The sequence below is a fragment of the Cygnus atratus genome, chromosome 6 (genome assembly GCF_013377495.2).
Source record: "Cygnus atratus isolate AKBS03 ecotype Queensland, Australia chromosome 6, CAtr_DNAZoo_HiC_assembly, whole genome shotgun sequence".
Classification (NCBI taxonomy): domain Eukaryota; kingdom Metazoa; phylum Chordata; class Aves; order Anseriformes; family Anatidae; genus Cygnus; species Cygnus atratus.
The window spans coordinates 33,175,013-33,201,122 of NC_066367.1; the positions used below are offsets into that span (position 1 = coordinate 33,175,013).

Below are 26,110 nucleotides of genomic sequence, written 5' to 3' on the forward strand. Positions count from 1 at the left end.
TTGGGACTCTGAATCAAGATCTTGTGTAACGTAATGAGCCTGTAGCTCTGCATATGTGATGGCTAGTTTCATTCCTTGTGGAATTTACCATGTTCTGTGAGGTTACCCAAGTGGTCTAAAATTGTAAAGAATAATAATAATCTGTGATAACCCCAGACTGACAAAGTCATAGTAAAACTTCATGCCCTCTATCTACCACGTCAAGAAAGTGAAAGGAGTTCAGTTCTTCATGCATTGTATTTCTACTATGATTTTTTTGTCACATTAATAGTTCTTACATTTTCATCAACAAACTTAAAATTTCAGCCCTTCAGGACTGAAATTGCTATGTCTTGCTGTCAACATTGTCTTAGGGAAAGACTTATCAGACAGTTGTCATTTGATTTCTTTGATGAGAAGGGCTTTATGATGCTTTTAAAAGTAGATGGAAATAATTGATGTACAGTAATAACAGTTCTGCACTCAGTGATCAACAAAAATGTCTTTCCTGAATGGCAAGTTTATTTTAGCTGCTAAAAACTTGTTTCAGAAAAGGCTTGTATGACTCTTAGTCACCGCTACTCTTACATTTTGGTTCTGAGGAGAAATAATTGCCTCTTTTGTGATGTGATTATCTTTCATGCTGTAGGTCTAGATTTGTACTGCAGACACCAGATGTACAGTGAATAATGCAATCTGACCCAAACTGCAGAGAATGCTGATTTTGCATTACTAGCCAGCAGCCCATGATCTGTTCTCTTTAAATTACCTTTGGAAAAGTAAAAATCTGCAGTTTATTTTTATTCTTTAAGATAAAAGAACACTTGAATCCGCACTCAAGCAAGCAAACTCAGGAAATGGATTAACAGCAGAAGGAATGTTGGTATTTTGTTTGTTTGCAAATCGCATTCCTTGATTTATTTACTTATAGCCCTTGTATCTATAAATGCCATATTTATGCTCTCTCACTTTCTAAATATTAAAAACATGGAATTAGAATGTTTTGCTCACTTAAACCATACCTTTGTCCCCCAGAAGTGCTACTGTAAAATACAGCGTAGAAACCTATTCATTTCATCCTATACTGCTTTTCTTTCTTTTGCTATATTGCCTGTTTTGTAACAAGCAGGTGCTGGTATTTATATAGAGGACAGTACATAAATACAGTAGGAAGATTCACTTTGTTATAGATGATTTGGGAAATATTTTGGGATACACTCAAGGTCCATTATGTGTATCAAAGAATGTTTTCAGCAGAATTTAAGTGATGAATGTCACAGATGCTTCTCAGAATCCCACTGGATTTATATTGGCGGCATATACGAGCAGGAGACATGAAAATGTAATAATTGCATCAGTCCATGTTATGTTCATCTTTGAAAATGAGATAATGGGTAAGATAATAAAATGGCAGCATGGCCAGTTGAGATTAAAGATTTATCTAGTTTGGTATTCTGACTCCAGAAATAGCCAAGTCTTGATGTGTAAGAAAGAATGCAAACTCAAACACATTGCACAGCAACCCAAGACAAGTGCTTCATGGACTCCCTGGGCCAGAAGTTGTCTCTGTTCAAAAAGGAGAACCTTCAACAACCTTGGAGCCAAAAGTGCAGTTCCTCAGGAACTTTACAATCATTATATTGTAAAGACTAAATAATTTTAATGGCAAGTATTTTATTTTAGAACAACTAAATATTACATAACAGAGGTTTACAAATTTTGTCATAGCATTCATTGAAATAAGTGTAATTTTAGATAATTCTGGTTTTGTTTGTTCCAGTTGTTTGCTTCTCTTATTTTTCTTGAATTACTTAGAGTGCATTCATGTTACCAGTTCGTGTGACATGAGATAAGATGTGCAGCAAGTGCGTCACTGTTCTGACTGTTCATGCAGTGCGCAGGAAGGTCGTGTTGTCATTAATGCCTGTGCTTCATGGCTTTTTCTTTGCATTCAGAACACTGAAGCCAAACTCGCAGGCTTTGTTTGTAGTAAGCTCTAGACAGGCAGGATTTAGTTCTGCCTCTGACAACAGGCTGGTGCTTCGTCCTCGGAAGAAGAGGAGGCTACACCATTTATATTTCTCCTAAATATTTGCAAAGTTCCAAAATGGATTTTCTCTTAACAAAATACATGAGCTTCTCTACAGTTTCTAACTTTGTTACTTTATTTTACAAATAAAGGGAGAAACATCTCTTTCAGAGTAATTCAAACTTGAAGTAGAAGTGAAATAAAAGTAAACTTTTTTTTTTTAATAGTTTGTGTTAATTAACAATAAGAGCAACTGTGTCAAACAAGAAAGCACATTTGTCTCCATTTGTTGGCTATTTTATATAATACTTAGCCTGGGACATTGAATGGTGTGATCTTGGCATAGCCACCAGACCAGAGCAGTTCAGTAATGAGGCAGGCAGTTTATTTCTTCACAAACAGAATGCCAGCAGAGGAAGGTACAGCTAGAAGCCAGTCGTTTTGTGACATTGAATAACCTGTGTATTTGAATGTATATCACCAGTTCATTTGGTAAGGAAGTTTCAGGAAGCCATGATGTTCATTCTTTTAGGCCTGATGCCTTATTGTTCCTCCATGATTTGAAAAGACAGGGTTTTCCCAGTGTACTTGCCCTCTGAATGAACTTCAGTCAAATTGTTGGCCAGCTTTCACATGCATCTGTAGAAGAACAGTGTACAGAATTTACATGACAAAAATAGTGATTTGAAGTAGAGTTCTTAAACGCTCCCTTGCTGCCAAGAAGTACAGAAACTTGTTGCCTGATTTCAGAGTTATTACTAAGACTATGTGCAAATATTGAGGGAAAGTCTCTGATCTGTGCTGCATACTGGCTGTAAATACAGTCTTTAGCTAATTGCTTTTGGAATGGTAGTAGTCCTTAAAACTCAAAAACATATGGCATTGAAAATTAAAGTAATTCTTGTTTGCAAACTAGGGTGGTGTACTGTTTTCTTGTGGGTTTTTTGTTTTGATTATTGCAACAATATAGAACCGTTACTCTGGGTCTTTTCCAAAATGCTTTTAAAACTTTAGGTAATTGGGATATTTGGAGGTATCTTGTGATTCAGATCCCATGTACTTAGATAAGAACGTGTTTTCACTTGGCAAGAGTGCAGCTTACCAGGTGAAATTCACCCTTTTCTTCACAAAGATGATGAACAATAATGAATTTTGTTGCATCTGTGACTAAAGCAGAATGACAATTTGATATTTCTCTTTTTTTCCTCCTTTTAGGACGAGTATTGTTTAGGCAGTGCTAAGGATGCGGCTATGTGGTGACCTATTTTTGGTCCAGTTGGAAATTAATGGGACCTTCATATTTATTTATACATATACTATGAAACAAAAAAGCTGCAGTTTTCCTCCAAACTAGTAACAAAGAAAATTAATGATGTATGAAATATCAGATATTGTAGGACCCATGTAAAAAAAAAAAATATAAGAACCATCATGTAAGGAATCATGTAAAAAAAAATACAAGAATAAGAAGCTTCTTCCCTTTCTAGCTTCTGTGGTCCAAGAGACAAAACCAGCTCTGACTGAAGACTTATGCTTGAAATGTGTAAAATATTTTATTGTTGCTGTTGCAGGATAAAAAGGCTTATCTGGACGTCATTCACACCTATATGGAAGTCCATGGAACTGTTCATGGGACAAGCACAATGTATATTCCCGGCTACGTAAAAAACCACGGTATACTCAGTGGGCGGGATTTGCAGTTTCTGCTGAGGGAAACCAAGGTAAGTTTGTAAAGAAGGAGAAATGGCAAAAATAGCTAAAGATAGACAGTATCTGAAATACATGCATCTCACCTCCTACGATTGCGCTCCTAATTTTAAAGTACTGGAAAAATAAATGACCAATAAAAAGGAGATTTAACTGTCTTCTGTATGCTAAGAATACATTTTTCATCATGTCCATGTTTTGTGGATTGACAGCTGTTCCTAGAAAATTGGGACCACAACCTACAGTCTAAGAGAGATGCTTAACCAACCAGCTTGAAAAACATGGATAAACGCATTTTTCATTTTCCTAAATGTGGTATTCAGCTCAAGATTATCAGCTGAGAGTATAGTTTTAGATCTGTAATGTGAAAGTTAAGCATTATCCAAAAGACATGCAATAGAAATGGTTGCTCTGCCCTACCAATGACTTTAACCTAGACTAATCCTACTCTCTAGGGCAGAAAAGAAAAAAGGCAAGCGCTTCATACTTGATTCAGTTCCTTCCTCTGTCTTCCTCTGTTCCAGTTGTGCAGAGACAGAAAGAGAGAAAAAAAAGTGTGTGCTTTTTGTGGTATGCTTTGCCTGTGGCCCTGTAGTCAAGGGAGCTCAAGATAAAGGACAGTGTATACATTTAAATAAATAATTTTTTGTCCAGGAAATCAGAATGCTTTGTTGGATTTTCAGTGCCATTCCCATAATCTTTGTGGAACACTTTACAACGTTAAAATGCTTTAGTAGACTACCTTTAAGTAGAATGTTTAACTTTCAGTTGCTGAAATAAATGGGTCGTGTTTAAAATTAGCAAAAATATATGGAACTTACACTCCGTTGCTGATGGTTTCTTGCTGTGCACTTTTACTGAAAGAATCTATTAAATAACAAAAGAAAAAGCAAGTACTTCTCCAGTCTTCCCACACAACTGTAGAGATCTCCTTTTTGAAATATTTGGGAAAATGATGGTAATTTGACATCTCTGCATGACAGCTGTTGGCAAATTATGACTTTTTAAAGGCAACCACTGGGTGTATGTACTTGATGCATACAGATACACATAATGTTGCAGATTAAAAAGTCAACATTTACTTTCATCATAGATAATACTGAGATTACACAGCTTTCACCTTCATGGAGTCTGAAATCACTGTGTTAATCATAGTACTAACGTGGGTAGAATATTGACATAGTAATAACCCCAAGTACAAACAATGACTTCTTTCTGGAAAAAACTGCACTCTATTCACCAAAATAGTTAAATAAGCTAATGAGCTTCTTATTTAGTTGCTGAAGTCCAAATTTACAAAGAACAGTTCATAATACTAGTTATATTTGAGTACACTAGGATGCAACATAAAGACAATTTAGGACAAATCGAAGTTAATGCATGCTTTGCAGTTCACACAGGGTTTTATGACAGGAAGTGATGAGACTAGCTTTACTCCATGGTTTGACTAGTAATTGCAAGACTGAATGGAAGATACTAGCTTGTGACAGTGAAGTACTCCTGTGCTCAGTAAGTTCCTTATTCTTCACAAACTATATTTCTGTGAGAAGTGTGGATCCAAGCTGTAGTGTTTTCAGAGCCCTGCAGGCATTTTAATGATTTTCTGTACAATTGTTGTGTTGTTGGATTTTTTTTTTCTCCTAACATTGAGGAAAATTCTTTGAAAAATTACTGTTCTTTTTCTTTTAAACAAGTCACCCAGCTCAAGGAAGTTGCACCTGTCAACTTACTTTCCACTGCCTCATTTTGCCCTTAGACAGCAAAATACCAATAGGTAACAGTCATGATTCTTGATCGGAGCTTTGCAATCCCCAAATTTGGTCCCTAAAGTAGTTGGTACAGGACACAGTTATTCTCAAAAACATGCAGCTGCCGTTTTCTTCTAGAGTATGTTACAAAGCAATGTATTTCAGAATAAGTATGCTTTTCAAGCAGGAGGGGGCTGTTTGAGATTCATCATGGCTAGCTCAGCTGTGCAGTGCGTGACAAAAAGTGGAGATGCCAACAGTTCCTGATGAGAAGGTGGAAAGCCATTCATCACGTCAGAGGAAAATAGGGTAGGCAAGCTGGCAGCCTTCCTGCCAACTTAGCTGACTTCCAGCCAAGTGGGCAGCTGGAGGAGTTGGACCAGGCTGTCTTGGAAGAACCAGTACTGAATTGAAGAACGCTCCTCCTTTAGAGAAAGTTTCAGATGCAACTTTCTGCTTCCAGTCACTGTGAATTTTTGAGGGAATCCAGATTCTTCTATTAAATGAATTTTACATTTTCTGAATGGTGATTCATAAAAGCGGGACCAGTACCCTGTTGAGGCAGTTTGGGAAAATTCCTGCAGCAATGTTGGATAAGCTTAAATAGGAAAATGAACTTTTACTTTTTTTTATATTGCCTTTTAGGATGTAATATACTTTCTACTTTCACACACTTCACAAAAACAGTTGCATAGACGTTTAACTAGTGAATCTATTCTAAAGGAGTTTCAATCTCAAAAGGATCGACTTTTTCAGAAAGCATTTTATATTCTTGAGGAAAATATATTAAGGTAGTTAACAGTAGTCTTTGTTGCCCTTCTCTTTCTGTTGTTCGGAAGAAAATATATAAAGTAGTTCAGTAAGGAGGCATACAAAAGTGATGATAAACCCGCCAGCCCAACAGAATAAATTAAATGAAGTACACTAAAATTAAAAAGGGGAGAAGAAAAGATAAACACTCCTGTTTATGGAAGTATAGCACTCAGTCTCTGGAATATGAAATATTTCTCTTAAATGTTGAGCTATTCAGGCCTATACAGTTGCAACATCCATTCCTCATTTTATTCTTTTGCCCGTAAATGGGAGACTATTTCTTCAAGTACTCATTTTAATAATGGTCCAATCTGTTGCTGTAAATTTCGTGGATAAATTGCTTAGTGTCAACTGAAAGTCATTGGTTCGAAAGAATACAGATTTTTTTTAAATCTGCTTTTTCATGGGAGTGGTTGTAAAGCACTTGTCAAGTTGGATGTCATGTCAGGGAAGTTTCCATTGAGCTACTACACCATGAAGAGAATGCCAACATTGTAATCGGACAACTGGCGCCTCGGCCAATGTGGTGCTTGCTGGCCAGCTCCAGAGCCTGAGATTTCCTAACAGGGATTCAGTTCACTGCAAAGGCGGAAAAGGTTCCTGAGGAGCCTTTCTTAAGAAAACCAAGGTACTTCTGCTGAAAGGTTTCAACACCTGCTTTATTTATTTCACTTGGGCAAGTGAGACCCTGGTTTTGATTTATGCAGCCCTACAGTATGGCTGGGTAGCAGACCTTGCAGACAGGGAAGTGGTTTTAAAACATACACACAGAAGGCAAAAAACCAAAACCACCCTGATGCTAATGATCTTTTTACATCTGTATTTTTCTGCTGTTATCTCCCATAGATATACTTTTATAAACTCCTCCTGACAACCATCTTGTTATGTGGCATAAGCATACACCACCTGCTGTGGCATGTGCCCACTGAAAGCGCTGTGTTAATAATAACAGCGTGGCTTTCAAAAACATTTTAAAGTTCAGAAAAATGCTCACACAGAATGAAATGCTTTCAAGAACCAACCTACCAGTGGAGTACAAAGGAATTCCACTCTGCCTAGTAATTTGGCTCCAGCTAATAAAGCAAGGTGAGGGCTGTTTCTGAACGTCGTGTACCCACAGTTACGTTATCAACCTGGATTGCAATTTTTGCGTTATGGGTCTCCAGGTGCGGGGTGAAGGTGCCTGTCCTCTGTAGGCTGTGTTATCGGACGCAGCACCTGGTAAGAGAGCACCCTGGAAGCTGTGGTCAGGAGCCAGGAGCCTTATGTAGAGGGATCCTTATGTGGAGGCAGCAGAGGGCATTTATGTCACAAAACAGTGGAAACGCAGTCTGTTCCTAATCTGCCATTTCTCGGGGAGGGAGCCTTCTCTTCCACCCGGCCTTATCTGTACTGAGGATGGATGGTATTTCGCTGGTAGCTGAAAGTAGTTGTCCATTTTTAGTCTTTGTTGTTTCTACTGTATTTTTTTCCTTCTTTTTCAATTAGCGACTTGCAGCATTTCTATTACATACCTTTAGGAAGTACCTTGAGGGATTGTTTTAGCCTTTCAGGAAGTAACAAGTTGCATATAATTCAAAGGATTAGCAAATTAGAGCGTCATGCCAATGAGCTATAGAAAGGACCCGAGTTCTCTAATGCTTGCCTTTTGAATTCTAATGAATGTGGCTTTCTTGGGGCAATTAAGATAGTCCTCAGTTTTGATCTTTATCCTGTACAACAATACTTACCAGGGAACTTTAATAAGGCCAGTTTTCAGGAGCAGGGAGGAGATTCAGTTTGGGGATCTCAGCTGAGCTGATGAAGGTGATGTGATGGAGAATAATAGAAGACGTTGGAGGGCTGCAAGTAGGAGCTGGGGACTGTGAGCAGCAGCAACCTTGGACTCGGGGCCAGCAGGCAGCACAGACAGACCCAGCATCCTAGCCATGAGGAGCATCCTTCTTTATTTCTTCAAAGGTGTGGTGCTGCTTAGAAGTAAGGTTTGAAAATGGATGTGAAACAGGTGGCAGGCTATTTATTATAGATTAAGTGTTGACAGTGTGCTCTATGCTGTCAAAACATAAAAACATGTTTCTTTTCCCATGGAGCTTCCTCCTAAATAAACGGACCAGTCAGACACAAAACTGTTCAGCAGTGCACAGCAGTGGTTTATTAAAAAAGTGGAAGACAAAGCAAACAAACCAGCCTTCTCTACATAACAGGCAAACACAGGATCATGGGAGAATTGATGCTTCAGGTGGTTTTAATTGCTGGTTCTCATCTGGTTGTCTGCTTGAACTAGGGAGTAGTTAAAAATAATAATAATAATGACAATAATAACATCCTGTGTGCAGATTGTATGAAATGGTTTCATGTCTGTAATTCATTATTTTCAGGAAACTGGAATTCCTTTAAATTAAGCCTCTTGAGGTGAAAGTCAGTATGTAACTTTTTTTTCTGACGGAAAGGTAATATATCTTATGCCATATATAAAACCCAAATTTACATAATCTAGCTTTAGTGGAGCTAGGCTTTCAGATCTGTTTTTATCAGCCACTGGAGAGTTTCCTGCAAGATTTCTCAGCAAGATAGCTGAGAAACATTTTGCAAGTGGGTGACTTTTTTTTAACCTGAAAATTGGAAACTGAAAGACCAGTATTCAGTTCCGTGCAGTGAAAATTGCATGTTCTCAAACGAGGCGAGAGGTGTTAACTTTCTTTTTAGCCAGCCAACTTGGAATTTGAACTGTTGTCATGGGTCAGAGGAGTGAGGCTGCAGTGCCTGTGCCCAGCCTGACGTGCATCAATGCCACGGTTAGCTCCTGGAAGGGGCCTTCGGTTGTGAATATCCTGTTACTCGGATTCACTGCCGTGTTGCAGAAAACTTCATGTAGAATAGTATAATTTGAATGGTTCTAAGTTATTAATACTTGATTCTAATAGTTACGAAGATTCCCTTTTGTTTTGAAAAAATGGGCCGCTATATAAGTACATGCATGTACGTGAAGTCATTCAGCGGTGCTGAGAACTTGCTGATACCAGAGCTTTTCATCTCCCATTATCCGCAGACTTCCAAATAAAAATATTTAATTCAGGGGGTTTAATTATGCTAGGCCAAGAACAGGGTCAAGATCTTAATAAATGCTGTGCCACTGACAAAATATTACATTTCTTTGCGTTGAGGAAAAACACTGCCTTTTTGGAGCGCCTGTGATCTCAGCTGACAACAAGAAGAGCTTTGCGGTGCATTTTTTCTCCTTCCATTTGCCTTGGGGGCACTGAATCCACTCAAGCCTATGCAAGCCCTTGCTGACTAGTTACAGCGTCTTCAGCTGCTGTTTGCTGCCATCTACCGTTTTAATTAGACTTAATCAGTCTGGCAGGAGCACGGTCGTCCTGGCAAAGCCAGCAAGTTGGCTGATGTGGGGGAGAGGGGGAAGACAGTAGTGTAGCTGTTCAGGGAGGTTAGTGCTGTAAAACCTGGACCTGCAAGAGAGCCCAGCAGCTTCGTGTGAACACTGATCAAACCACCAAAGGACTTTTTTCCACACAAAAAAATGAAAAGGTCTGTTGTTGCCTCAACCACGTGAAAAAACACGTCAGCTCATTACAGAAGATTTTGGTCAGATGTTTGACAAGACATTCCAGTACTGCTTGGGTATGAGGGAGTGAGCCACTGGATCCCTCACGTTTTCTTCTTAATGTTACATTTTTTAGGCTTGTACATTTTGAATGTGTTATTGTTTCTTTTATGTTAGTTCTTAGCTTTTGATTTTTGTAAAGAACAAAGATTAAGATGGTCTATGTTTTCTGTTTTTCAGCTCTTTGTTGGTCTTGGATTTCCATATGAAGGTCCTGCTCCTTTAGAGGCTATTGCTAATGGATGTGCTTTTCTGAACTTAAGATTTAATCCACCAAAAAGTAGCAAAAACACAGAATTTTTCAAAGGCAAGCCTACACTCCGAGAGGTAAGCTTTGTTAATATTGGTAATTTCTTTGTGGAAAATTATTGTGGATTTCTTTTTAATACATAGTATAGGAAAAGTCGCATACATGTTCACCACTCATCACAAAAAGTGTACAACTGTCACTTTCCTTAGCCAATGATGGGATTGTCAGTCCTTATTTTTAAAGCATAATCAAAAATTTTCATTCACATACTGTTAAGCTTTACCTCTGTGTCTGTCTGTGCATTCTGCTAATGTTTGTTGAGAGACCATAAACAGGAATTTCATTAGGACACCTGATCTTCTGACCTGAACAGGTCACCATCTCTGGAGGCATTTGGAAGAGGTGTAGATGTGGTGCTTAGGGACATGGCCCAGTGGTAGACTTGGCAGTGCTAGGTTAATGGTTGGGCTTGGTCTTAGAGCAAGGACTTTTCCAACCTAGGTGGTTCTATGATTCTGTGTCCTGTGATGCTGATGCATCATTTGAAAGTTCTTTGTTTAGCTGAGGAAACATTACTGTGTACTTTTCAGGAATTGAATCGGTGTTTAAGTAAATTATAAAATAGCATTTCTGGGTTGTTGTATGTGTGGTTTTTTCCTTCAGAAAAGATCTGTTCAAGGCACTGTTGAGCGCTGGTATTAATGCTAACAACTCACTGCGTTTGTAGTTGAACACTGAATAAATTTGGAGAACTGACTCTTCAAGAGAACAGGAAAACCAAACCTCAAGGTTTCAAAACAGCCAGGGTGTTAAGACTCTGTTAAGGGAAAAACAATGCTAAGGAAGCCAGCCCCTCATCCTGGCAGGGATGTTCAGCATCAGATTTTTCTTCTTTGGTGTAGGTAAAATTTAGCCTACAACACAGAAATATTTACTAGTCATGTAGCCCTTTCTGACATGAACACTTTTACTTGTGGCCGTTCTTCAACAGTGTGTGTATGTATTTCCTTTCTGTGCCTGTCTAAAGGACAGCTCTGTGGTAACACTTGGTGATGTGAAGCATACACAGCAGTGTTCCCCAGGTGAAGTTGCACTTTGGCTTTATAAACTGTGCGCTTAGCAGCACCAGCTATCTGATGAGCATAAGACAGCTTGCCATTTAAAACCATGAACATAGGTTGCTTGCGATTTTGTGTGCCAGAGCTGTGGTTATCATTCATCTCATTACACACTCAGCAGGTACAGGACACTGAGTCCAAACTGACCCCTGCTCACAGTTCCCATTGCTAACGAAGGAGATCGCAGTAAGGAGAAGTCCTTTTAAACCTTCTCTTTCTCCTTGGCACCTTTCGAAGCTTTCCTTCCCTGAGTAGCTCAGCGGTGTGTCTCTTTTTCCAGTTGTTCTGTGCCCAGACACTGGAACCAGCCAGCCCCAGTAAATCATCAGGACCCACCCAGCCCAGCAGGAATCCTAGCGCAGGGAGCGCCGTGCTAAATCCTGCTGGCTTCTGTCGGCTCAAACTGAAATGCCGTGCGCCTGACCACACAGAAAAGTAATCCCTGTTGGCAGCTCTAGTGCAAAACAATATAATAAACGTTCACCACAAACGTGGCTCCGTTCACGTGCGTAGCTGATCTGTCGTAAGCGCAGCCTTCGCTGGAACTGGTTTCCACGGCTGCCTTTAGATCCTATCGCCTCTTACCCTGGTGCTGGTTCCTAGGAATTAAGGAAGTCCTTACAATACAATACCTCTGCCAGTGTTTTTAGGTATTAAAGGAAAACAAAAGCTTGTGTAATTCTGCAAATTAATTGATTATTCATAGACCAATTTGAAGATAAAGTCTGTATTTAGCACAGTGCAGGAACGATTGCGAGTCACTGTATCTCTTGTTCAGGTAGGATTTATTCGGTGGGTCTGGGGCAGGAGGCGGCCTGGTTCCCTTCTGCTCCCGAGATGGGGTCCTCTAGTGAAAACTCTGTATGAAAGCTGGGAAGGACCAAAAAAGGGGGAAATAAAACACTGTATGCTAAATCTAGTCGAAATATGTTTGGTGGGTGCGGTTTCTTTCCCTAGAGAAATCATTTTCTGCTTTTAGGAAGAAAAGAGACTTTCAGTTAGAAATTCCAAATGCATTTATGAGAACTCTTAGGGGCTTTTGCCATAGCCAGGAGAAGAATCTCCTGAACCCACGAAACATTACGCCTCAGCTCATTAAATCATTTCAGTATTAGGAAATAATACTTTCTGAGAGAGTAGGTGCAGAGTAACTCGTGCAATAGAACCTGTTGCTGGCTGTTCTCAGTATGTGAGCAGTGACTGGCCTGAGAAGCGCAGCTCTTCGTCGTCCAGGTCAGGTCTGGCTGAGGTGGTAGAGAAAGGGTGGTCTGAAGCCTAATGCCGAAAGCTTTGTGGAATTTACAGTGCTGTCTGTATTCATACTTTTAAAGGCACAATGGAGATGTTTCTTGTGATCCCGTGTATGATTGTAAGACTGGTTTCTTTTGTCCACAAACTAAATGCAATGGGCAAATTTGCAAATTTAGTTCCTTGCGTTCACTAAAGCAAGAGAGCAAGCATGGTGTATTTTTTTTTAGCATCGTGCATCAAGAGGCAGGTGTACAAAGTTGTCTATGACTAATCTATCCTGCAGTTTTCTCTTTGTGTTTATTTTAAAAATAGTTCTCTTCTGAGGCCAGTGTGAAACGTTCCCCTCTCTTCTGCAGCTTTTACTTCCCTTCAACGTGTTCACTTGTGTGTTCATTTTATTTGCGTGAACCTGTCACAAAATTTACTCAGTGCCGTCCTGCTAGTTCTGAAGTATCCAACAAGCAATCTCTGATAGCACTTTTGGCAGTTACCTACTTGACTATGTATTGAAATTGTTTTCTGACAAAGGGGTGAGCAAAAGGCAGTTAACACTTATTGAGGTCAGATCACGCTTGCAGTAGCAGCAGCGAGAGTCAGAGCTCATCCGAAGCGATAGAAATGGTCGTTTATACGCTGGTACTCATAGAAGCTTGCAATTGCTTGAAATTTGGGGAGATGGAGCAAGGAATACAGTCTGAAGCTGGGACAGGACAGGAATGACAGCTCTGGGAGGCAGTCACAGGCCACAAAAAAATCTGAAAGATAACTCAGAAGGAATGAAGTTGACTGCTCAGTTCTAGCAGAACCCTTGGGTTAGTCTAGCACATCTTATCTGTTAAGTCTGGTGAAGGGAGAGAGGGCAGGATATGTAATTTTTACCAATGTCATTTCTTCCTTTCAGTTAACATCTCAGCATCCCTATGCGGAAGTTTACATTGGGAAGCCCCATGTCTGGACTGTGGACATCAATGATCTTTCTGAAGTTGAGAGGGCTGTGAAATCAATTTTGAATCAAAAGGTGAGAAATATATTCTCGATTTGTAATCAACACCTGAGAGTGTATCATGGAACATACGTAGACTGCTTTGTAATGTTAGTCTAATTAGGGTGGTGCGCTTTGTAGGTTATTGGGGAAAAAATGTTGTCATTCCAACCCTACGGTATCTGGTTATCATGATTTTGTACTAGATAAGTCGGGTTTTAAAAAAAAAAAAAAAGTGAATTTGGAAAGAAATATGAATTTTGTATGTAATTTGTAAAGCAATACATATTTTCTGTACATTCAGTGAGGTTTCCTTGTTGATTCTTAGAGCAGTGCAGGCTCTCCAAGTACATGCTTAACTATTTTGACTGATTTTGTAGCAATAACATAACTGCCACTGAAGTGCCTACGTACTTGCAGCATGGGATTCTAATCAGGGCACTTTCAAAAGAAAAAAAGTTTGAAAAAAATGTTGACAGCATGTTCAAAGGTATCACATTCTTTTTTGTCTCAATGCTTTGGTTTTTCACTTCAACTCTAGAGCTGAAAATTAGTTAAAACAGGAGCTCTAGTGTATCCAGAAGGATCTCAGGGTAGTTTTATATCTATTACTTTGCAATAAACCCTGAAGTTCCAGCATTTGACATCTCCTTAAAGATAGTCACTGAGCAACTTTATAGCCATTACAACAGAGCAAAAATCAGCTCAAGCTGCTGATGACACTGTACAATTGTGGTTTGTTAAGGAGTATAGTTTCATTTCTTTTTGCTTCTATAATGTAGTATGTGGAATATGAGCTGCTACCACAGTCCAACATGAAGTAGATTTGAACAAAAAATCTCTAACCTTAACACACTGTTTCAACAGATTGACCCCTATTTGCCCTACGAATTTACGTGTGAGGGAATGCTTCAGAGGATGAACGCATTTATTGAAAGACAGGTATGAACTTCTATACTTTTATTGTGGGCGAATCTTGATGTTGGAAAGGGAAGACCCCCTCAGTCCTAAAGCTTCTTAATGCTGCTGCTGTCAAGTTGAAATGAACTTAACTGTGCAGTCTTTGGCTGGGCAGTTGCTTGCTCAGTTGAGGTTCCACTGGAGGTCTGCCGGTATGGGGACATTCACTTCTGTGGACTTGGCTTGTAAAGCTCCTACCAGGCACCACACCACTGGGATTTTTCATGTATGCAGAGGATGTCGAGCAATTAAGACAAAGTGCTGGCTACTAAAATATTCATTCTGCATTTCGGTTTGGCACTGGGTTCTGATTCGTCCATGAATGTCTGACTTGCCATATGCCATTGCAAAAACTGGATATACTTGTTTGTATTTCAGGATTTACAGGAGCTTTTAAAATTATTATATAACTGTATATACACATTTATACAAAGAACCTTCCTTCTTCTGGTATTGTATAGAAGCAGACATGCAAAGTAACTTTTCAGCATGTATGTGGCCGCTTTTACAGCTGGCATTGTTGGTGTGTACACACAAAAATACCTCTGGATCATGAAGCGTCACATAAATATAGAGATAATTTTGTGGTGTGTTTGCTTGGTCTCCTGCCAAAACCAGATCTGTTGCCAATGCCAACTTTTCCCTTTTGTCCTGGCTGCTGCAGGAGAGTGATAAGAATAACCTATATCTCTATTATGCCAATTAACTTCCAGAGTTTCTTTCAAAAGCACTGGATGGGCTCCCGTACCTTTATTTCTGAAGATGACAGTGTTACAGGCAGTAGTAAAGAATAACATGGCTTCAGATCAGAAGTTCAGTTAACGTAACGTAGCTACTTCCAACTTCCTGCCGATAAACACTTTGATGCTTTTTGCTGCTGTGCTGATGCCATAGCCTGTAGAAATACCTCTGCTGCTGTTGATCTTCGGAGTTAGCTGTAAATGAGATTTTTCGTCAATAAAGAAGAAATGGAGCTCCATACAATGAAGACAGAATCAATTTAGAGAGAGCATCTTTGGGGCAAAACTGTTTCTTTCCCCTCTACACTTCTCCTGAGGACTAAGCCCTGGCCTTTACTGCAAGGCCCTCAGAAATAAATACAGCAGTATCATTTTGTTCGTTGCTTTGACTAATAGTCAAAAACTGTTATTATTTCACAGCCACCAGGATACTCAAGTACCATTACTAGCTGTATGTACTTAGCACTGTGCCTGCCATGTCAGATGAAGCAAAAAAAAGTTAAGAATTTGTTTTAAAGAGTTTGGGGTTGAAGGCAGGCAGAACAACATCCTCCTTCGTCAGCAGCAACTTATTAAGCGGGCTAAGTGCCTCACCTTAAAATTGTGGTTATAGGTGGAACGAGTATAAACCCAACCTGTGGTGAACCTTAACCTCTGGTTTTGCATAGCATCTTTTCTTAATTTAACCCTTATGTGTGTAGGATTGCAGGGCAAGATAGACTGGGGTGAAGTTACCAGACTTAGGTTGCCTGCAGTGGCTGATAAGGAAACCAGACAGTGATAGCGAAGTGCAGCACGGCCGTGTGTGTGCTGCTACCTGCAGAGGCCATGTCCTGAGATGTGCTTACAGGCAGCGTGTGCTGGGGAAGCCTTCCCACCAAGCTGCGGACCAGAAATGGGAGGCTTGGCGTTTTCGCTAAGAAATATTAAAAACTGAAGTCCACAGCAAACGGTGAAGCCTCACAAGTGATTTCCCTGTCTGAATAACTTTGTCTTCTGCCCACAATAGCTGGCAATCCCATCCAGTGTTACAGTATTGGGTTGGATTTGGAACCCAGATAGATTCCTCCTGCATCTAATATTTAAATGTTGATTTATAAAAGTGCAGACTAAGCAGAGCACCGAAGTCCAAATAACAAAGCAACCTTCATGAGCAGCTTCATTAAAAAATACCATTGACCATCTGTTGTGAACCTGCTTTCTGTAGATGCTGTTAATATTATTCTGCCACAAGTACCCTCTAAAATTACTCGTTTTTTTTCAAATATGAAAGTTTATTCCTTTGCTATAGAATGCACTAAACCAAATAGATCAATGACACCTAATAATGAAAATGTGTATGACTGAAGAATTAATTCATTTGCAGTGTGACTTCATGAAAAATCAGTGTTTTCTCTGATCTTTTCCTTCTCAATTTATGCCTGAAGCATAAACTGACACTTATATTTAGGTGGTATACACACATATCATACTACTTTGCTTCATCAAAATGCTATTGTGCAGATAAAGCAGCTGTACAACCTAGTGGTTCACTTATTGTGGTTATGCGGAGTGTTTATGAGAATAATATTCACAGAATGTAGACTGATAAGGTCTAACTGTGAACATCTGCTACGTGCTATCAAATGTTTGACAAATGATTTAGGATATTAAATTTATGGTCAGACCTAGGGGTACAAAAGCCTCCGGCTTCAGCAGAGGAAATCTAAATGGAGAAAAATCAAAGAACTGATATTGAGAATTGGTAGGTGTTTGGGGGTCTTAGCTCCATTCAAATTTCAAGTAGCCTAGCCTTTCTAAGCCTTGGGTTGCAGTCTTGGACCTGTTCCTAGTTTTGTCAGGAGAAAGCAAACCCTGATGGAATGGGCCCAAACCTTTCGATGTCCTTTTGTTGAGAGCTGCCAAACGCTAAAGTGATGGCTGAGTATAAAGGAATGTTACATAAGGCCAGTGATTAATTTTTTATCTTTACTTTTTCACACTTTAAATGTCAAGACTGTAAAAACTTGTACTAGTTTTTGCTGGCAGATGTGTTTAGGTACTGTTTCTTCCTTCCCTCTTCTGCTGCACATGACGCTTGACTGCACATGTTAACTCACAGCCAGTTTTTCTCATTGCTGGGAGAGCACCTCGACCAGCACTTCCACCCAGAAGAGCAAACGGACTCTTTGAACCCTGGCTGCTTTATAGAAACCTTCAGTCTCTATGAGTTCAGCTTACTCAGTGCTGTGAGTCCCCTGACCCTTTCCAGAGCAGTCGCCACTTGAGGCATTTCCCACCTGCGGGGTAGCTGGCCTCTGCAACTTCCTCGTGGTGCTGGTGCTGCTGCCAGAACAGTTGTGCTAGCACTAGGCTAGTGAAACAGAAGTCACTGGGAGAGCCAAAATGGGTTGGATTTGTGAAATTAAAGAGAGGATCTACAATTGCTTATGATTAATTAAGCAAGTTACAGATGGAAAGAAGCTTCTTTGGGAAGCATGACCCCACCCTACCCCATTTCAACGAGCAATCAGAGGTGGTAATTCACTCATGCTAAAAATTCTTTTTGTTATGTTTCTGAGTGATTTTAGTACAACCAAGATAAACTGCAAAATGAGTGTTTGGGGTAATAATTGCTTATTTTACTAATGGGGAAATTGCTACCAAGGGACTGGATGCATCATAACAAGATATTGTCCGTCGCTGCAGGATTTCTGTCACGGGCAGGTGATGTGGCCCCCGTTAAGTGCCCTTCAAGTGAAAATCGCTGAACCTGGAAAATCCTGTAAGCAAGTTTGTCAGGAAAGCCAGCTCATCTGTGAGCCTTCCTTCTTCCAGCATCTTAACAAGGACAAAGCTCTGCTTAAGTAAGTACTTAAAGTACAAATACATTATTTGGTCTCTTTATGTTGCTCTGTTTTTTTGCCACATACGATGCTTGGTGTATGAGTTCTGTGAGAAGGGCAAGTGGGGGGAGAAGCGCTGTTGGTTTTGGCAGCAGCAACTTGTGAGGTCAGCAGTCAGTCCTTCACAGCAGTGGATGGATGGCAGAAGTTACTGCTGTGCTGCAAGCTGTTTCACCTAGTGTGTGTTTTTGCAGTGAGGAGTACAGCCCCGAGACAAGCATAGAGCCAAAAATTTACGTCTTTGCCTTCCTCCCTCCACCTCCTACCTGCATGCTCAGTACAGTGCCCTTCGACATTGTGTTGCCTGCATTAAGCAAAGGTGCTTGTGCTGCAGTATCACGGATGCTAAAAATGTGATTGTGTTTCAAGGGACTTGTAAAACCTGGGGTCCACTGCAGCCCTGGCTGAGCAGGTGCAAAGTTCCACAGCTTTGGCTGTAATGAGTAGTATCTGAAAAAACACAGTTCTAAAGGTACTTGATTTAGTCTGTAATAGAGTATTTTACTTTATTTTTAGTGAGTTTAGTACTGAACTCCCATAAAGTCCACTGACTTTGAACATGTGCTTCACTTTTTAGGCATAACATCGAGTGTCTCACCATCGAGTCTGTGAATGATATTCTGGTCCCCTCCTATGATGGCAGAAGGAAGCACTGCGTTTTCCAAGGTGACCTCTTACTGTTCAGCTGTGCTGGATCCCACCCAACCCATAGAAGAATCTGCCCGTGCAGGGACTATATTAAGGGACAGGTTGCGCTTTGTAAAGACTGCCTATAGCAGCAGAAGAGCTTCTTTTGAGTTGAGGACAAAATGTAAGTAGTTTTGAGAGGAGCTACTTATTACTTCCTGCACTTTTGTCCAGGTTTTTGGCTGCAGGCAGAGCTATCATTGCTGGGCAGAATTATCTACTAAGAGAGGAAGGATTCATAACAAACAGCTAACTGATCTTTTTTTTCTTATTAGAACATTTGCAGTGTAACTCTTCAAATTGCTTCATCTGTTTGCGAAGAGAAATGAGTTTCGTGTTCTACAGTGATTTGAAGATGACTGCACAGAATAGTTTGTAGAAAATTCCCACACCCATCAAACTTCCTTTTTGGTTCTTTGGGTGACGTGTTTTCTATTTTTTTTTAATGAGTTAGAACATCCCCGACCATGGTTAGCTAAAGGATGTCAACATCATTCCAGTAGAAAATTGAAAAAAAAGTGTGCTTGGGGGGTGGGTGCAGGGGAGGGAGGACTACAATTTATTATTAGGTGCACTGTTTTGGGTCCTGCTTCATCTCGAATGGCTATAAAGTGGCTTACTTCACAAGAATTTGGAATCACAAGATAGCTCTGTATCTGTTATTGGGTTATCTGGGCCCAGTTCTTTGTTTTTTTGTTTGTTCGTTTGTTTTTAACGTTGTATTCAACAAGGTATTGTCTGCACCACGGCTGCTGCACCACAGCAGTCTGAACAGCAAGCATCATGAGTGAGCAAACAGGCAGTTGCCAGAGCGTGACACATCTCGGTGACGCGACAACTGGCTAGGGTGGTGGCGTTCCTCGGTGTGGAACAGCTACAAGAACGTGCTGCCGTGTTACGAACGGACTCGTCCCAGTTTACTGGTCCTTTTAGAGAGTGACCCTTGGAATTTGCCCACGCTTCTGTTGTAGTCTGTCTCCTAGAAATACTGTGTGAAGCAAAAAGTATTCAGCATCTTTGGAGCAATATTATCGTTAGAGCCTCAGTTTGCTGCGCCTTCCAGTAGTTAAAGTGTCGCTGAATGACATAGAAAGGTTAAACTAAGCTAACTATAATTATTGTATGGTAGAAATGTAAAATGTTGTCATAACTAGCTAGGTTTTTAAACACAAACTTCTGAAGAACAAGAGGAGAACAACTGGTAAGAAAAGTACTGATCAATCTTGGGGGTTCTTTGATCATTTTTCTCTTTAGAGGGGAAGGTTTTCTTCTGCTTTTTGGTCTTTTGTTTTTAACAGGCACACCAGTTACAAAATGAGAAAAAAACAATTCAAGAGTTTGAATTAAAATCAAACTTGATTTGAAGCAGCGGGTTAAATCTTCTTTTCATAGAGGTGATTTTTTGTTATTTTCAGCAGAAGGTGGCATGCCTGACAGCACCATTTGTAGTCAGGAAGTGATACGCTAAGGTTAGTGAGAAACAACTCTGCAGTATGTCTCAAAAGCAGCCATAGTCTGCATGTTCAAAATTCGGATGTGCTCTCATCATATTGGAAAAAATCAAACCAGCATGATGGTCTTTTCATAAAGGTTAATATTAGCAGGTAATCATGAAAAGCACTAATGAAAAGCATAGAAACCTTAATTTTTCCTTTTCTGGATATATCTGGTCAGATTTTTCATGTAACTGGCATTCATTATCTGTGTGAGCATTCATGTATCTCCTCACCTACCAAAGACCAATCAAGGGAAACACCATGTAAGCTTGGATAAATTCTTCAGAGAACAGAGAAGTACCAACTGAAAGTTTCAGTCTGCAAGCAGTGTTGGCCTTCTTAAGTTTGTTTCCTGCCTCAGCACTCCTGAGGGTGTCACGCTGTACCACCCCTAACACTGCTGTGGACTACGGAGGACCTAAATCCTGAGCTTGCTGAGCATCCACAAAGCATCCCTGGGAGATGCTGAGCAGCAGCAATACCCCTGACTGGGTTGTGATGATGATAAAATCTGCTGTATTTTAGGGTAGTTTTCCAAACCCAGAGCAATGGGGTCCTTTAAGGGGAGGCAAACATTTTGTATGAAAAGAAAACAAACACAAACTAGTCTGAAAACTCATAACTGCTAGCATATCCCAGCACTTGCTGCAGTCAGCACAAATGTAGCCTGCAGTTGTTTTAATGCCCTCACAAAGCTGGGGGAGGAGGATTAGAAATGCCTCTGAGCAGGTGCAACAGTTCACTTTGTATTTATATAAAATATTCCCCAAATAACTGTGCATATTTGTGCAACTGGAAAATCCTGCGTATTAAAGGAAGTCCATGCTTCTACCTGGTGCTGAAAGTCCAGGCGACAGCTGAATTGGTCTTTTAGTTCAGACCGAGGTTCTTCAGGCAGGCATTTAATTCAGAAGGACATATCACAGAATCACATCAGAAACAAAGATGTGTGTGTGTGCACTTACGAATGCAAACCGCGTAGTTCTGGCTGTAGTGTAATTCCTTGCTGTAAATACCGATGTGCTTGATGCCCACTGCTGTATGGCCCACGTGGCATTCTGCTTTTTATTTTGCCTCTAAACTTTTATAGATGGGGAAGGTTTTGTTGTTATAAGATTTTCTGGTCTAGTGCTTTGCTCAATGGTAAGTCTGCATTTACCACAGCAGGGAGAGTCTATTATAAGCTCTGTTTTTTGTTGTTGTTGTTTTTTTACATGCTGTAGCACTATTTCTTTCTAATCTACTGAACTGAATAACTGCATACTGGCAAAAATGAAACAGCAAACACCAATGCCGCTTGCATTTCAGCCAGGGACAAAGTCTCTGAACTGGCTTGAGGATCAGTTGGGTCTGATCCTATTTCCACTGAAACCTATAGGGAATGAGTCCTTAATCCTAAAGAAAAAAGAATCGAGGCTTGTAATTTCATAGGCCCATATTATTCATTTTGAACGTAGTAGCTGGACCTCTATTTTCAGAAGAAATATTACTTTCATGAAATACAGCTTCAGTCTAAATTTCTGTAAAAGGAAAACGTCATACAAGAACTGTAAGTGGATAAACTTTGAAGTGCTGATACTGCACTGCCCCGTCCCCGAGCAGCGTTTGTTCGTGCATTGGTCCATAAGGGAATCCACCCACAGACAGGCACTCGGCAAATCCACGTGGGACTATTTAAAAGTTTGAATGATTTAGTAAAATGTGTAAAAAAATAAAATAAAATAAAATAAATCCACGTTTCAGGATAGAGGTCAGCCTTCTGTCCGCATTCCAGAACTATTTTCCTTCCTAACTAAAGGCTAAAGATGTAGTCCGAGTATTGCACTTAAGGGTATTAGAGCTGGGGCTGTGCTACTGGCTTCAGTCTGAGAGCTGAGCTTACAGCTTCCTTTGCTCCGAAATCAGGTTTTTGCATGACTTGCGTTTGAATATGTTGACCAGTGATCGATGGGAAAAAGTGTCAAAAGTTGCATAGAAAAACATTTTACAAGCTTTTAAACATATCTCTCATATCAAGACATTCTTTGTTTTAAAATTTTGTATTTTTGTATGTGACCTAGTTTTTTCAAAAGATCTTGTTCCTACGAGATTAGAAAACTTGAGAGATGCATTTACATATTTATTAAAATTAACATAAAATTATGGCTTGCCTTTGAAAGGTGAAGTTGGTAAATACACACTGTTTAAAAATGCCAATGTAAACCTCATTTATTTCATATATGCAAGTTGATTTGCACATGTATAAATAGAGTTGCTTTTTGCATTTTTTGCTTAGTTTCTTGGTTTCTTTTTGTACTTTATAGTTGCAGCTCTGTGTTTGTTTATATCAGATTGTTTCTCCTACAAATATTTAATGTTTATGTGCCTTTTTTTTTTAACTTTGGGGTTTGGATAGGTGTTTTGAATGTGGACACTGTCTGAACAAGTATAGTGGAACACTAATTGCAGGTAAAAGTGGTGCTTGATGAGCGTATACCTGTTAGCAGGATGAATTTTGAATGTTTTTACATAGCAGGGAAATTCGTTCTAAAAAAAATACAAGGTAAGGGTTAGTAAGATAAAAGAAACTGTAACATATTAATGATTCTTGCAAAAAGTTGGTTCTGAAAGCAAAATACCCGTTACTGAATACCTGTAATTTGCCAGGCGTGCTCCTGCTAGGATGGGATGTCTGTCTAATGGCCGGAGAGCAGACTAAAGCTGTTATATTCCCCAGGGAGACAATGCTAACAGAAAATACCTAGTAGGCATATCTGATTTGATCAACAGGAAGAGCTAAGATCTGCGTTCAAGTTTGCGAGGAGTTTGGTTTTTCAGATAAGGATGTCTGTAGGTGGAAATGCACAGGGTGAGCCAGGTGCCCCTACAGTCCTCTATGATACCTGAATTTATGAGTCTCAGTGGAGAGGGAGCTCCTTCTGGCTGTTCGTCTTACTGCAGATGATTTTCCTTTTAATGCTACTGCTTTGCTGTCAGAAAGGCATTTTGCCTAAGAGCTGCTGCCCAGGTCTCGGCAGAATGGGTCTGTTTGTGGACAGAGCTAGGATTCTGCGTGTTCCCCGTCCAGCTCCGCTCCCAAACACTTGTACCAGATCTCAAAATGTGCTTATTGACAACATTCAGCCTTGTTCAAAGTTTCTGTCAGCTGCAAATGAGGTTGTTAGGTACATCTTCTCTCCTTACCTGGTCACGCTGTTGCTGTCCTTTAAATCCTACTCGATGTCCTTGGTTTACCCTTTGAATGAAAAATGCTCTCCCCTCTGAAAAGTGAGTGGCCCCTCTGCGTTACAAAGATGATTTACAAGTTTGCTGCTCTCAACATAAACAAAATTCAAATTGCTTTCTTAAGTATATATTTTGCTCAAGGTACATTTCAGGACCAGATTTTGCTCCTAGGAAAATAAATTAAAGGGGATGAATCAGGCTGGGTGCAATCTCATCCAAGTCTAATTAACTTCATGACTCCCACTGGCTTCAGTGATAGTAGAACTCCTCCTTTAATTTCTCTGCAAATTAAAAAAAAAGCAGCTCTCCCTTTTTAATAAAGCACTCTGTCCTACAGCACAGAGACCAGACCAGACGCTCGCAGGTTACGCTGCACGCATTATCAGCAACCGGTTCTGCCTGTGCTGTGGCACCTGCCTTCGCCGGCTGGGTTGGTGTTACTTGTTCAGGAGTGTCACTTCAGGACTTGGCTGACTGTCTGTCCAGTCAATGTTTTGAAGTGCTGGGGGCAGTGGGGGGCAGTTTTTTTGTTGTTGCTGTTTTTAAAGAGTATTAGTTATCCATTTCCAGTTTTACAATCTTTTTTTCCAGGGGTGCTAACTTTTTTGGCATGGCTGTTCCTTTGTGATGTTTGCCCTACGGCTGCTATGCCTTCAGCTTTTGACTTGTGATTTCCATTTGTAGTTCTCCGTTGATCCCATCGTTTTAGGGACCACTGTAAAGTCAAGGAGAACAATGCACTGACAGATGCATGTTTCTCTTCAGGCTGAAAAGGCCTGGGACAGATACGGTTTCCTTTAGATATGCTTTAATACTGCTGTAAGTGTAACATCAAAACCTACTGTTTTACGGGCGGTGACTTAGATCTTGTCTTCACATTTTTAAACAGCTCTATAGTTTTTCTAAAGTTAGTTTGTAACTTCCAGATACTATATTTAAATGGAACATGTAAACAGCAAGCTCTGCGTATCGAGTGTGAAATGTTTACTGTAGGAATGTGTTGAAAATACCAGAGGCTGAACCTCAGATTTGAGGCATTGTTCGTGGTCTTTTTCCAGGGAAAAACAAAGTGCAATCATTGTCGAAGCATCTTGCTCTCATGGGAGTAATCCTTCACGTATTCACCTCATGAAAACCAGTAGTACGTTTTGATTCAGCAGGCCTCGCAACAGCACTAAGCCACCTGCTTATTAAAAGGGTAAATAAATCAGGCCCTCAAAGTATTGATAAAATGAGTCATAACCCCACGTCCCACACACACAGCGCTTAAAACGTGATCAGCTGTACCCAAATCAGAAACACCTTTCTCTGCTGGGCACTGGGGCGGGCATCTTGCACTGAGACTGCGTGTCCCTTTATCGAAGGCAGGTTTTGCATGGGAACAGCATCCCCCATGGTGCACGAGGGCTTGCAGAACCGATGCATCATGGACGCTGCTGTCTCCACGTTTCTCAGCAGGGGTAAAATGCACTGCTGCCTCCCTGTACCAGGAAAAGATGCCTGGATCCCAGTGTGCTGAGGTGCCTGCAGGAACCAGCCAGCCCTCGGGTGGCACAGCCTGCCTCGATCCCAGCAGCTGCAAAGGAGTTCGAAGTATCACATAGGTACACGATAAATCGAGTTAATCTGATCGATTGCTGTCTGAAGGCAGTTCATTTTAACAGGGTTATGCCCACAGCTAATTTGTTACAGTCATTAACAAGGCTGTAGCGATACAATGACAGTGAAAACCATTTTTAAGAAGCCCCGGTTTTATTTGGTTTTCACAAAGAAGTACAGCAGAGGAGGAGGAAATAGCAGTTTTACCAAAGGAAAAAAAAGAGTAAATATTTTGAGAAGGGTTACCCTGAAGATTCTAAGAGAGAGAAATGACAAAAATAGGGGAATATTCGCAAAGCTAATTTGACCTTAGAGAGGTTTGTCTCCTGCAGCTTGCTCGGCTGGCCACTGCAGGGTCAGCCTCCGGAGGGTAACGTGGGGCAGCTCTCTGGGCTCTGGTCTGATTCATCCCCTGGAGGAGTCTCTCCATGGGCAAAGGCTGTAAAATTCTGACTAATCCCTGTAGCACCATAAATGGGAGAAAACAAAAAAAAAAAAAAAAAAAAAACCTACTGAAATCTGTAAAAATACAAAGCTGCTTTTTTCAGACAGTAATTTGGAATCAGTGAGAGTTTTTAGGTGTCCGTGAGCTGGCTGGTACCACGTGTTCGGTTGGAATTCTCTCCTAAAATCTTGATTCTTTGTTGTATTTAAATGGTTGTGTTCCACTATATTATGTTCAAGCAGTTCGATTCCGAAAGAACAGAACACAGTGGTTCGCATACTGTCAAGTTACTGGGGTTCAGTAGGATGGGATTATTTTATTATTTTTTTTTAGAAAATTAAATGTCTGTACTTTAATGGCATAGAAAAATGCTTTGTTTTCACTGTTGTAGAAAAAAAACTAGGGAGAACTTTATTTTTCAATAAACTTTTTTCTTGTGTGATTTGGACTTACGATTGTTTTGTGCTTAAATGGGGAGCCCACGAGCTGCTTATTTCTGAAATGGCACCTGTGTATCCTGTTGTGGCCTGGCAATTCTGCTGCTGCTGGTGCTGGCCTACCTCTTGAGAAGCCA

General features: G+C 40.3%; 1 protein-coding gene across 7 annotated transcripts in view; it reads left to right on the forward strand.

Moving 5' to 3' along the window:
- The window catches only part of MGAT5 (alpha-1,6-mannosylglycoprotein 6-beta-N-acetylglucosaminyltransferase), a 119,447-nt gene extending 93,471 nt beyond the window's left edge, over positions 1–25,976 (forward strand). For 4 of the 7 annotated variants that reach the window (XM_035556093.2, XM_035556094.2, XM_050711698.1 and 1 more), the window contains exons 12-18: positions 3,580–3,729; positions 10,079–10,225; positions 13,419–13,535; positions 14,367–14,441; positions 17,888–18,045; positions 18,662–18,895; positions 19,047–25,976. In XM_035556093.2, coding sequence (XP_035411986.1) covers positions 3,580–3,729; positions 10,079–10,225; positions 13,419–13,535; positions 14,367–14,441; positions 17,888–18,045; positions 18,662–18,860 — 846 coding nt within the window. In that variant the 3' untranslated portion in view covers positions 18,861–18,895; positions 19,047–25,976. Of the gene's footprint in view, positions 1–3,579; positions 3,730–10,078; positions 10,226–13,418; positions 13,536–14,366; positions 14,442–17,887; positions 18,046–18,661 lie in introns of all 7 variants that reach the window. The other 3 variants (XM_035556091.2, XM_050711696.1, XM_050711697.1) reach the window with 1 other exon arrangement.
- Positions 25,977–26,110: the final 134 nt, after the last annotated feature.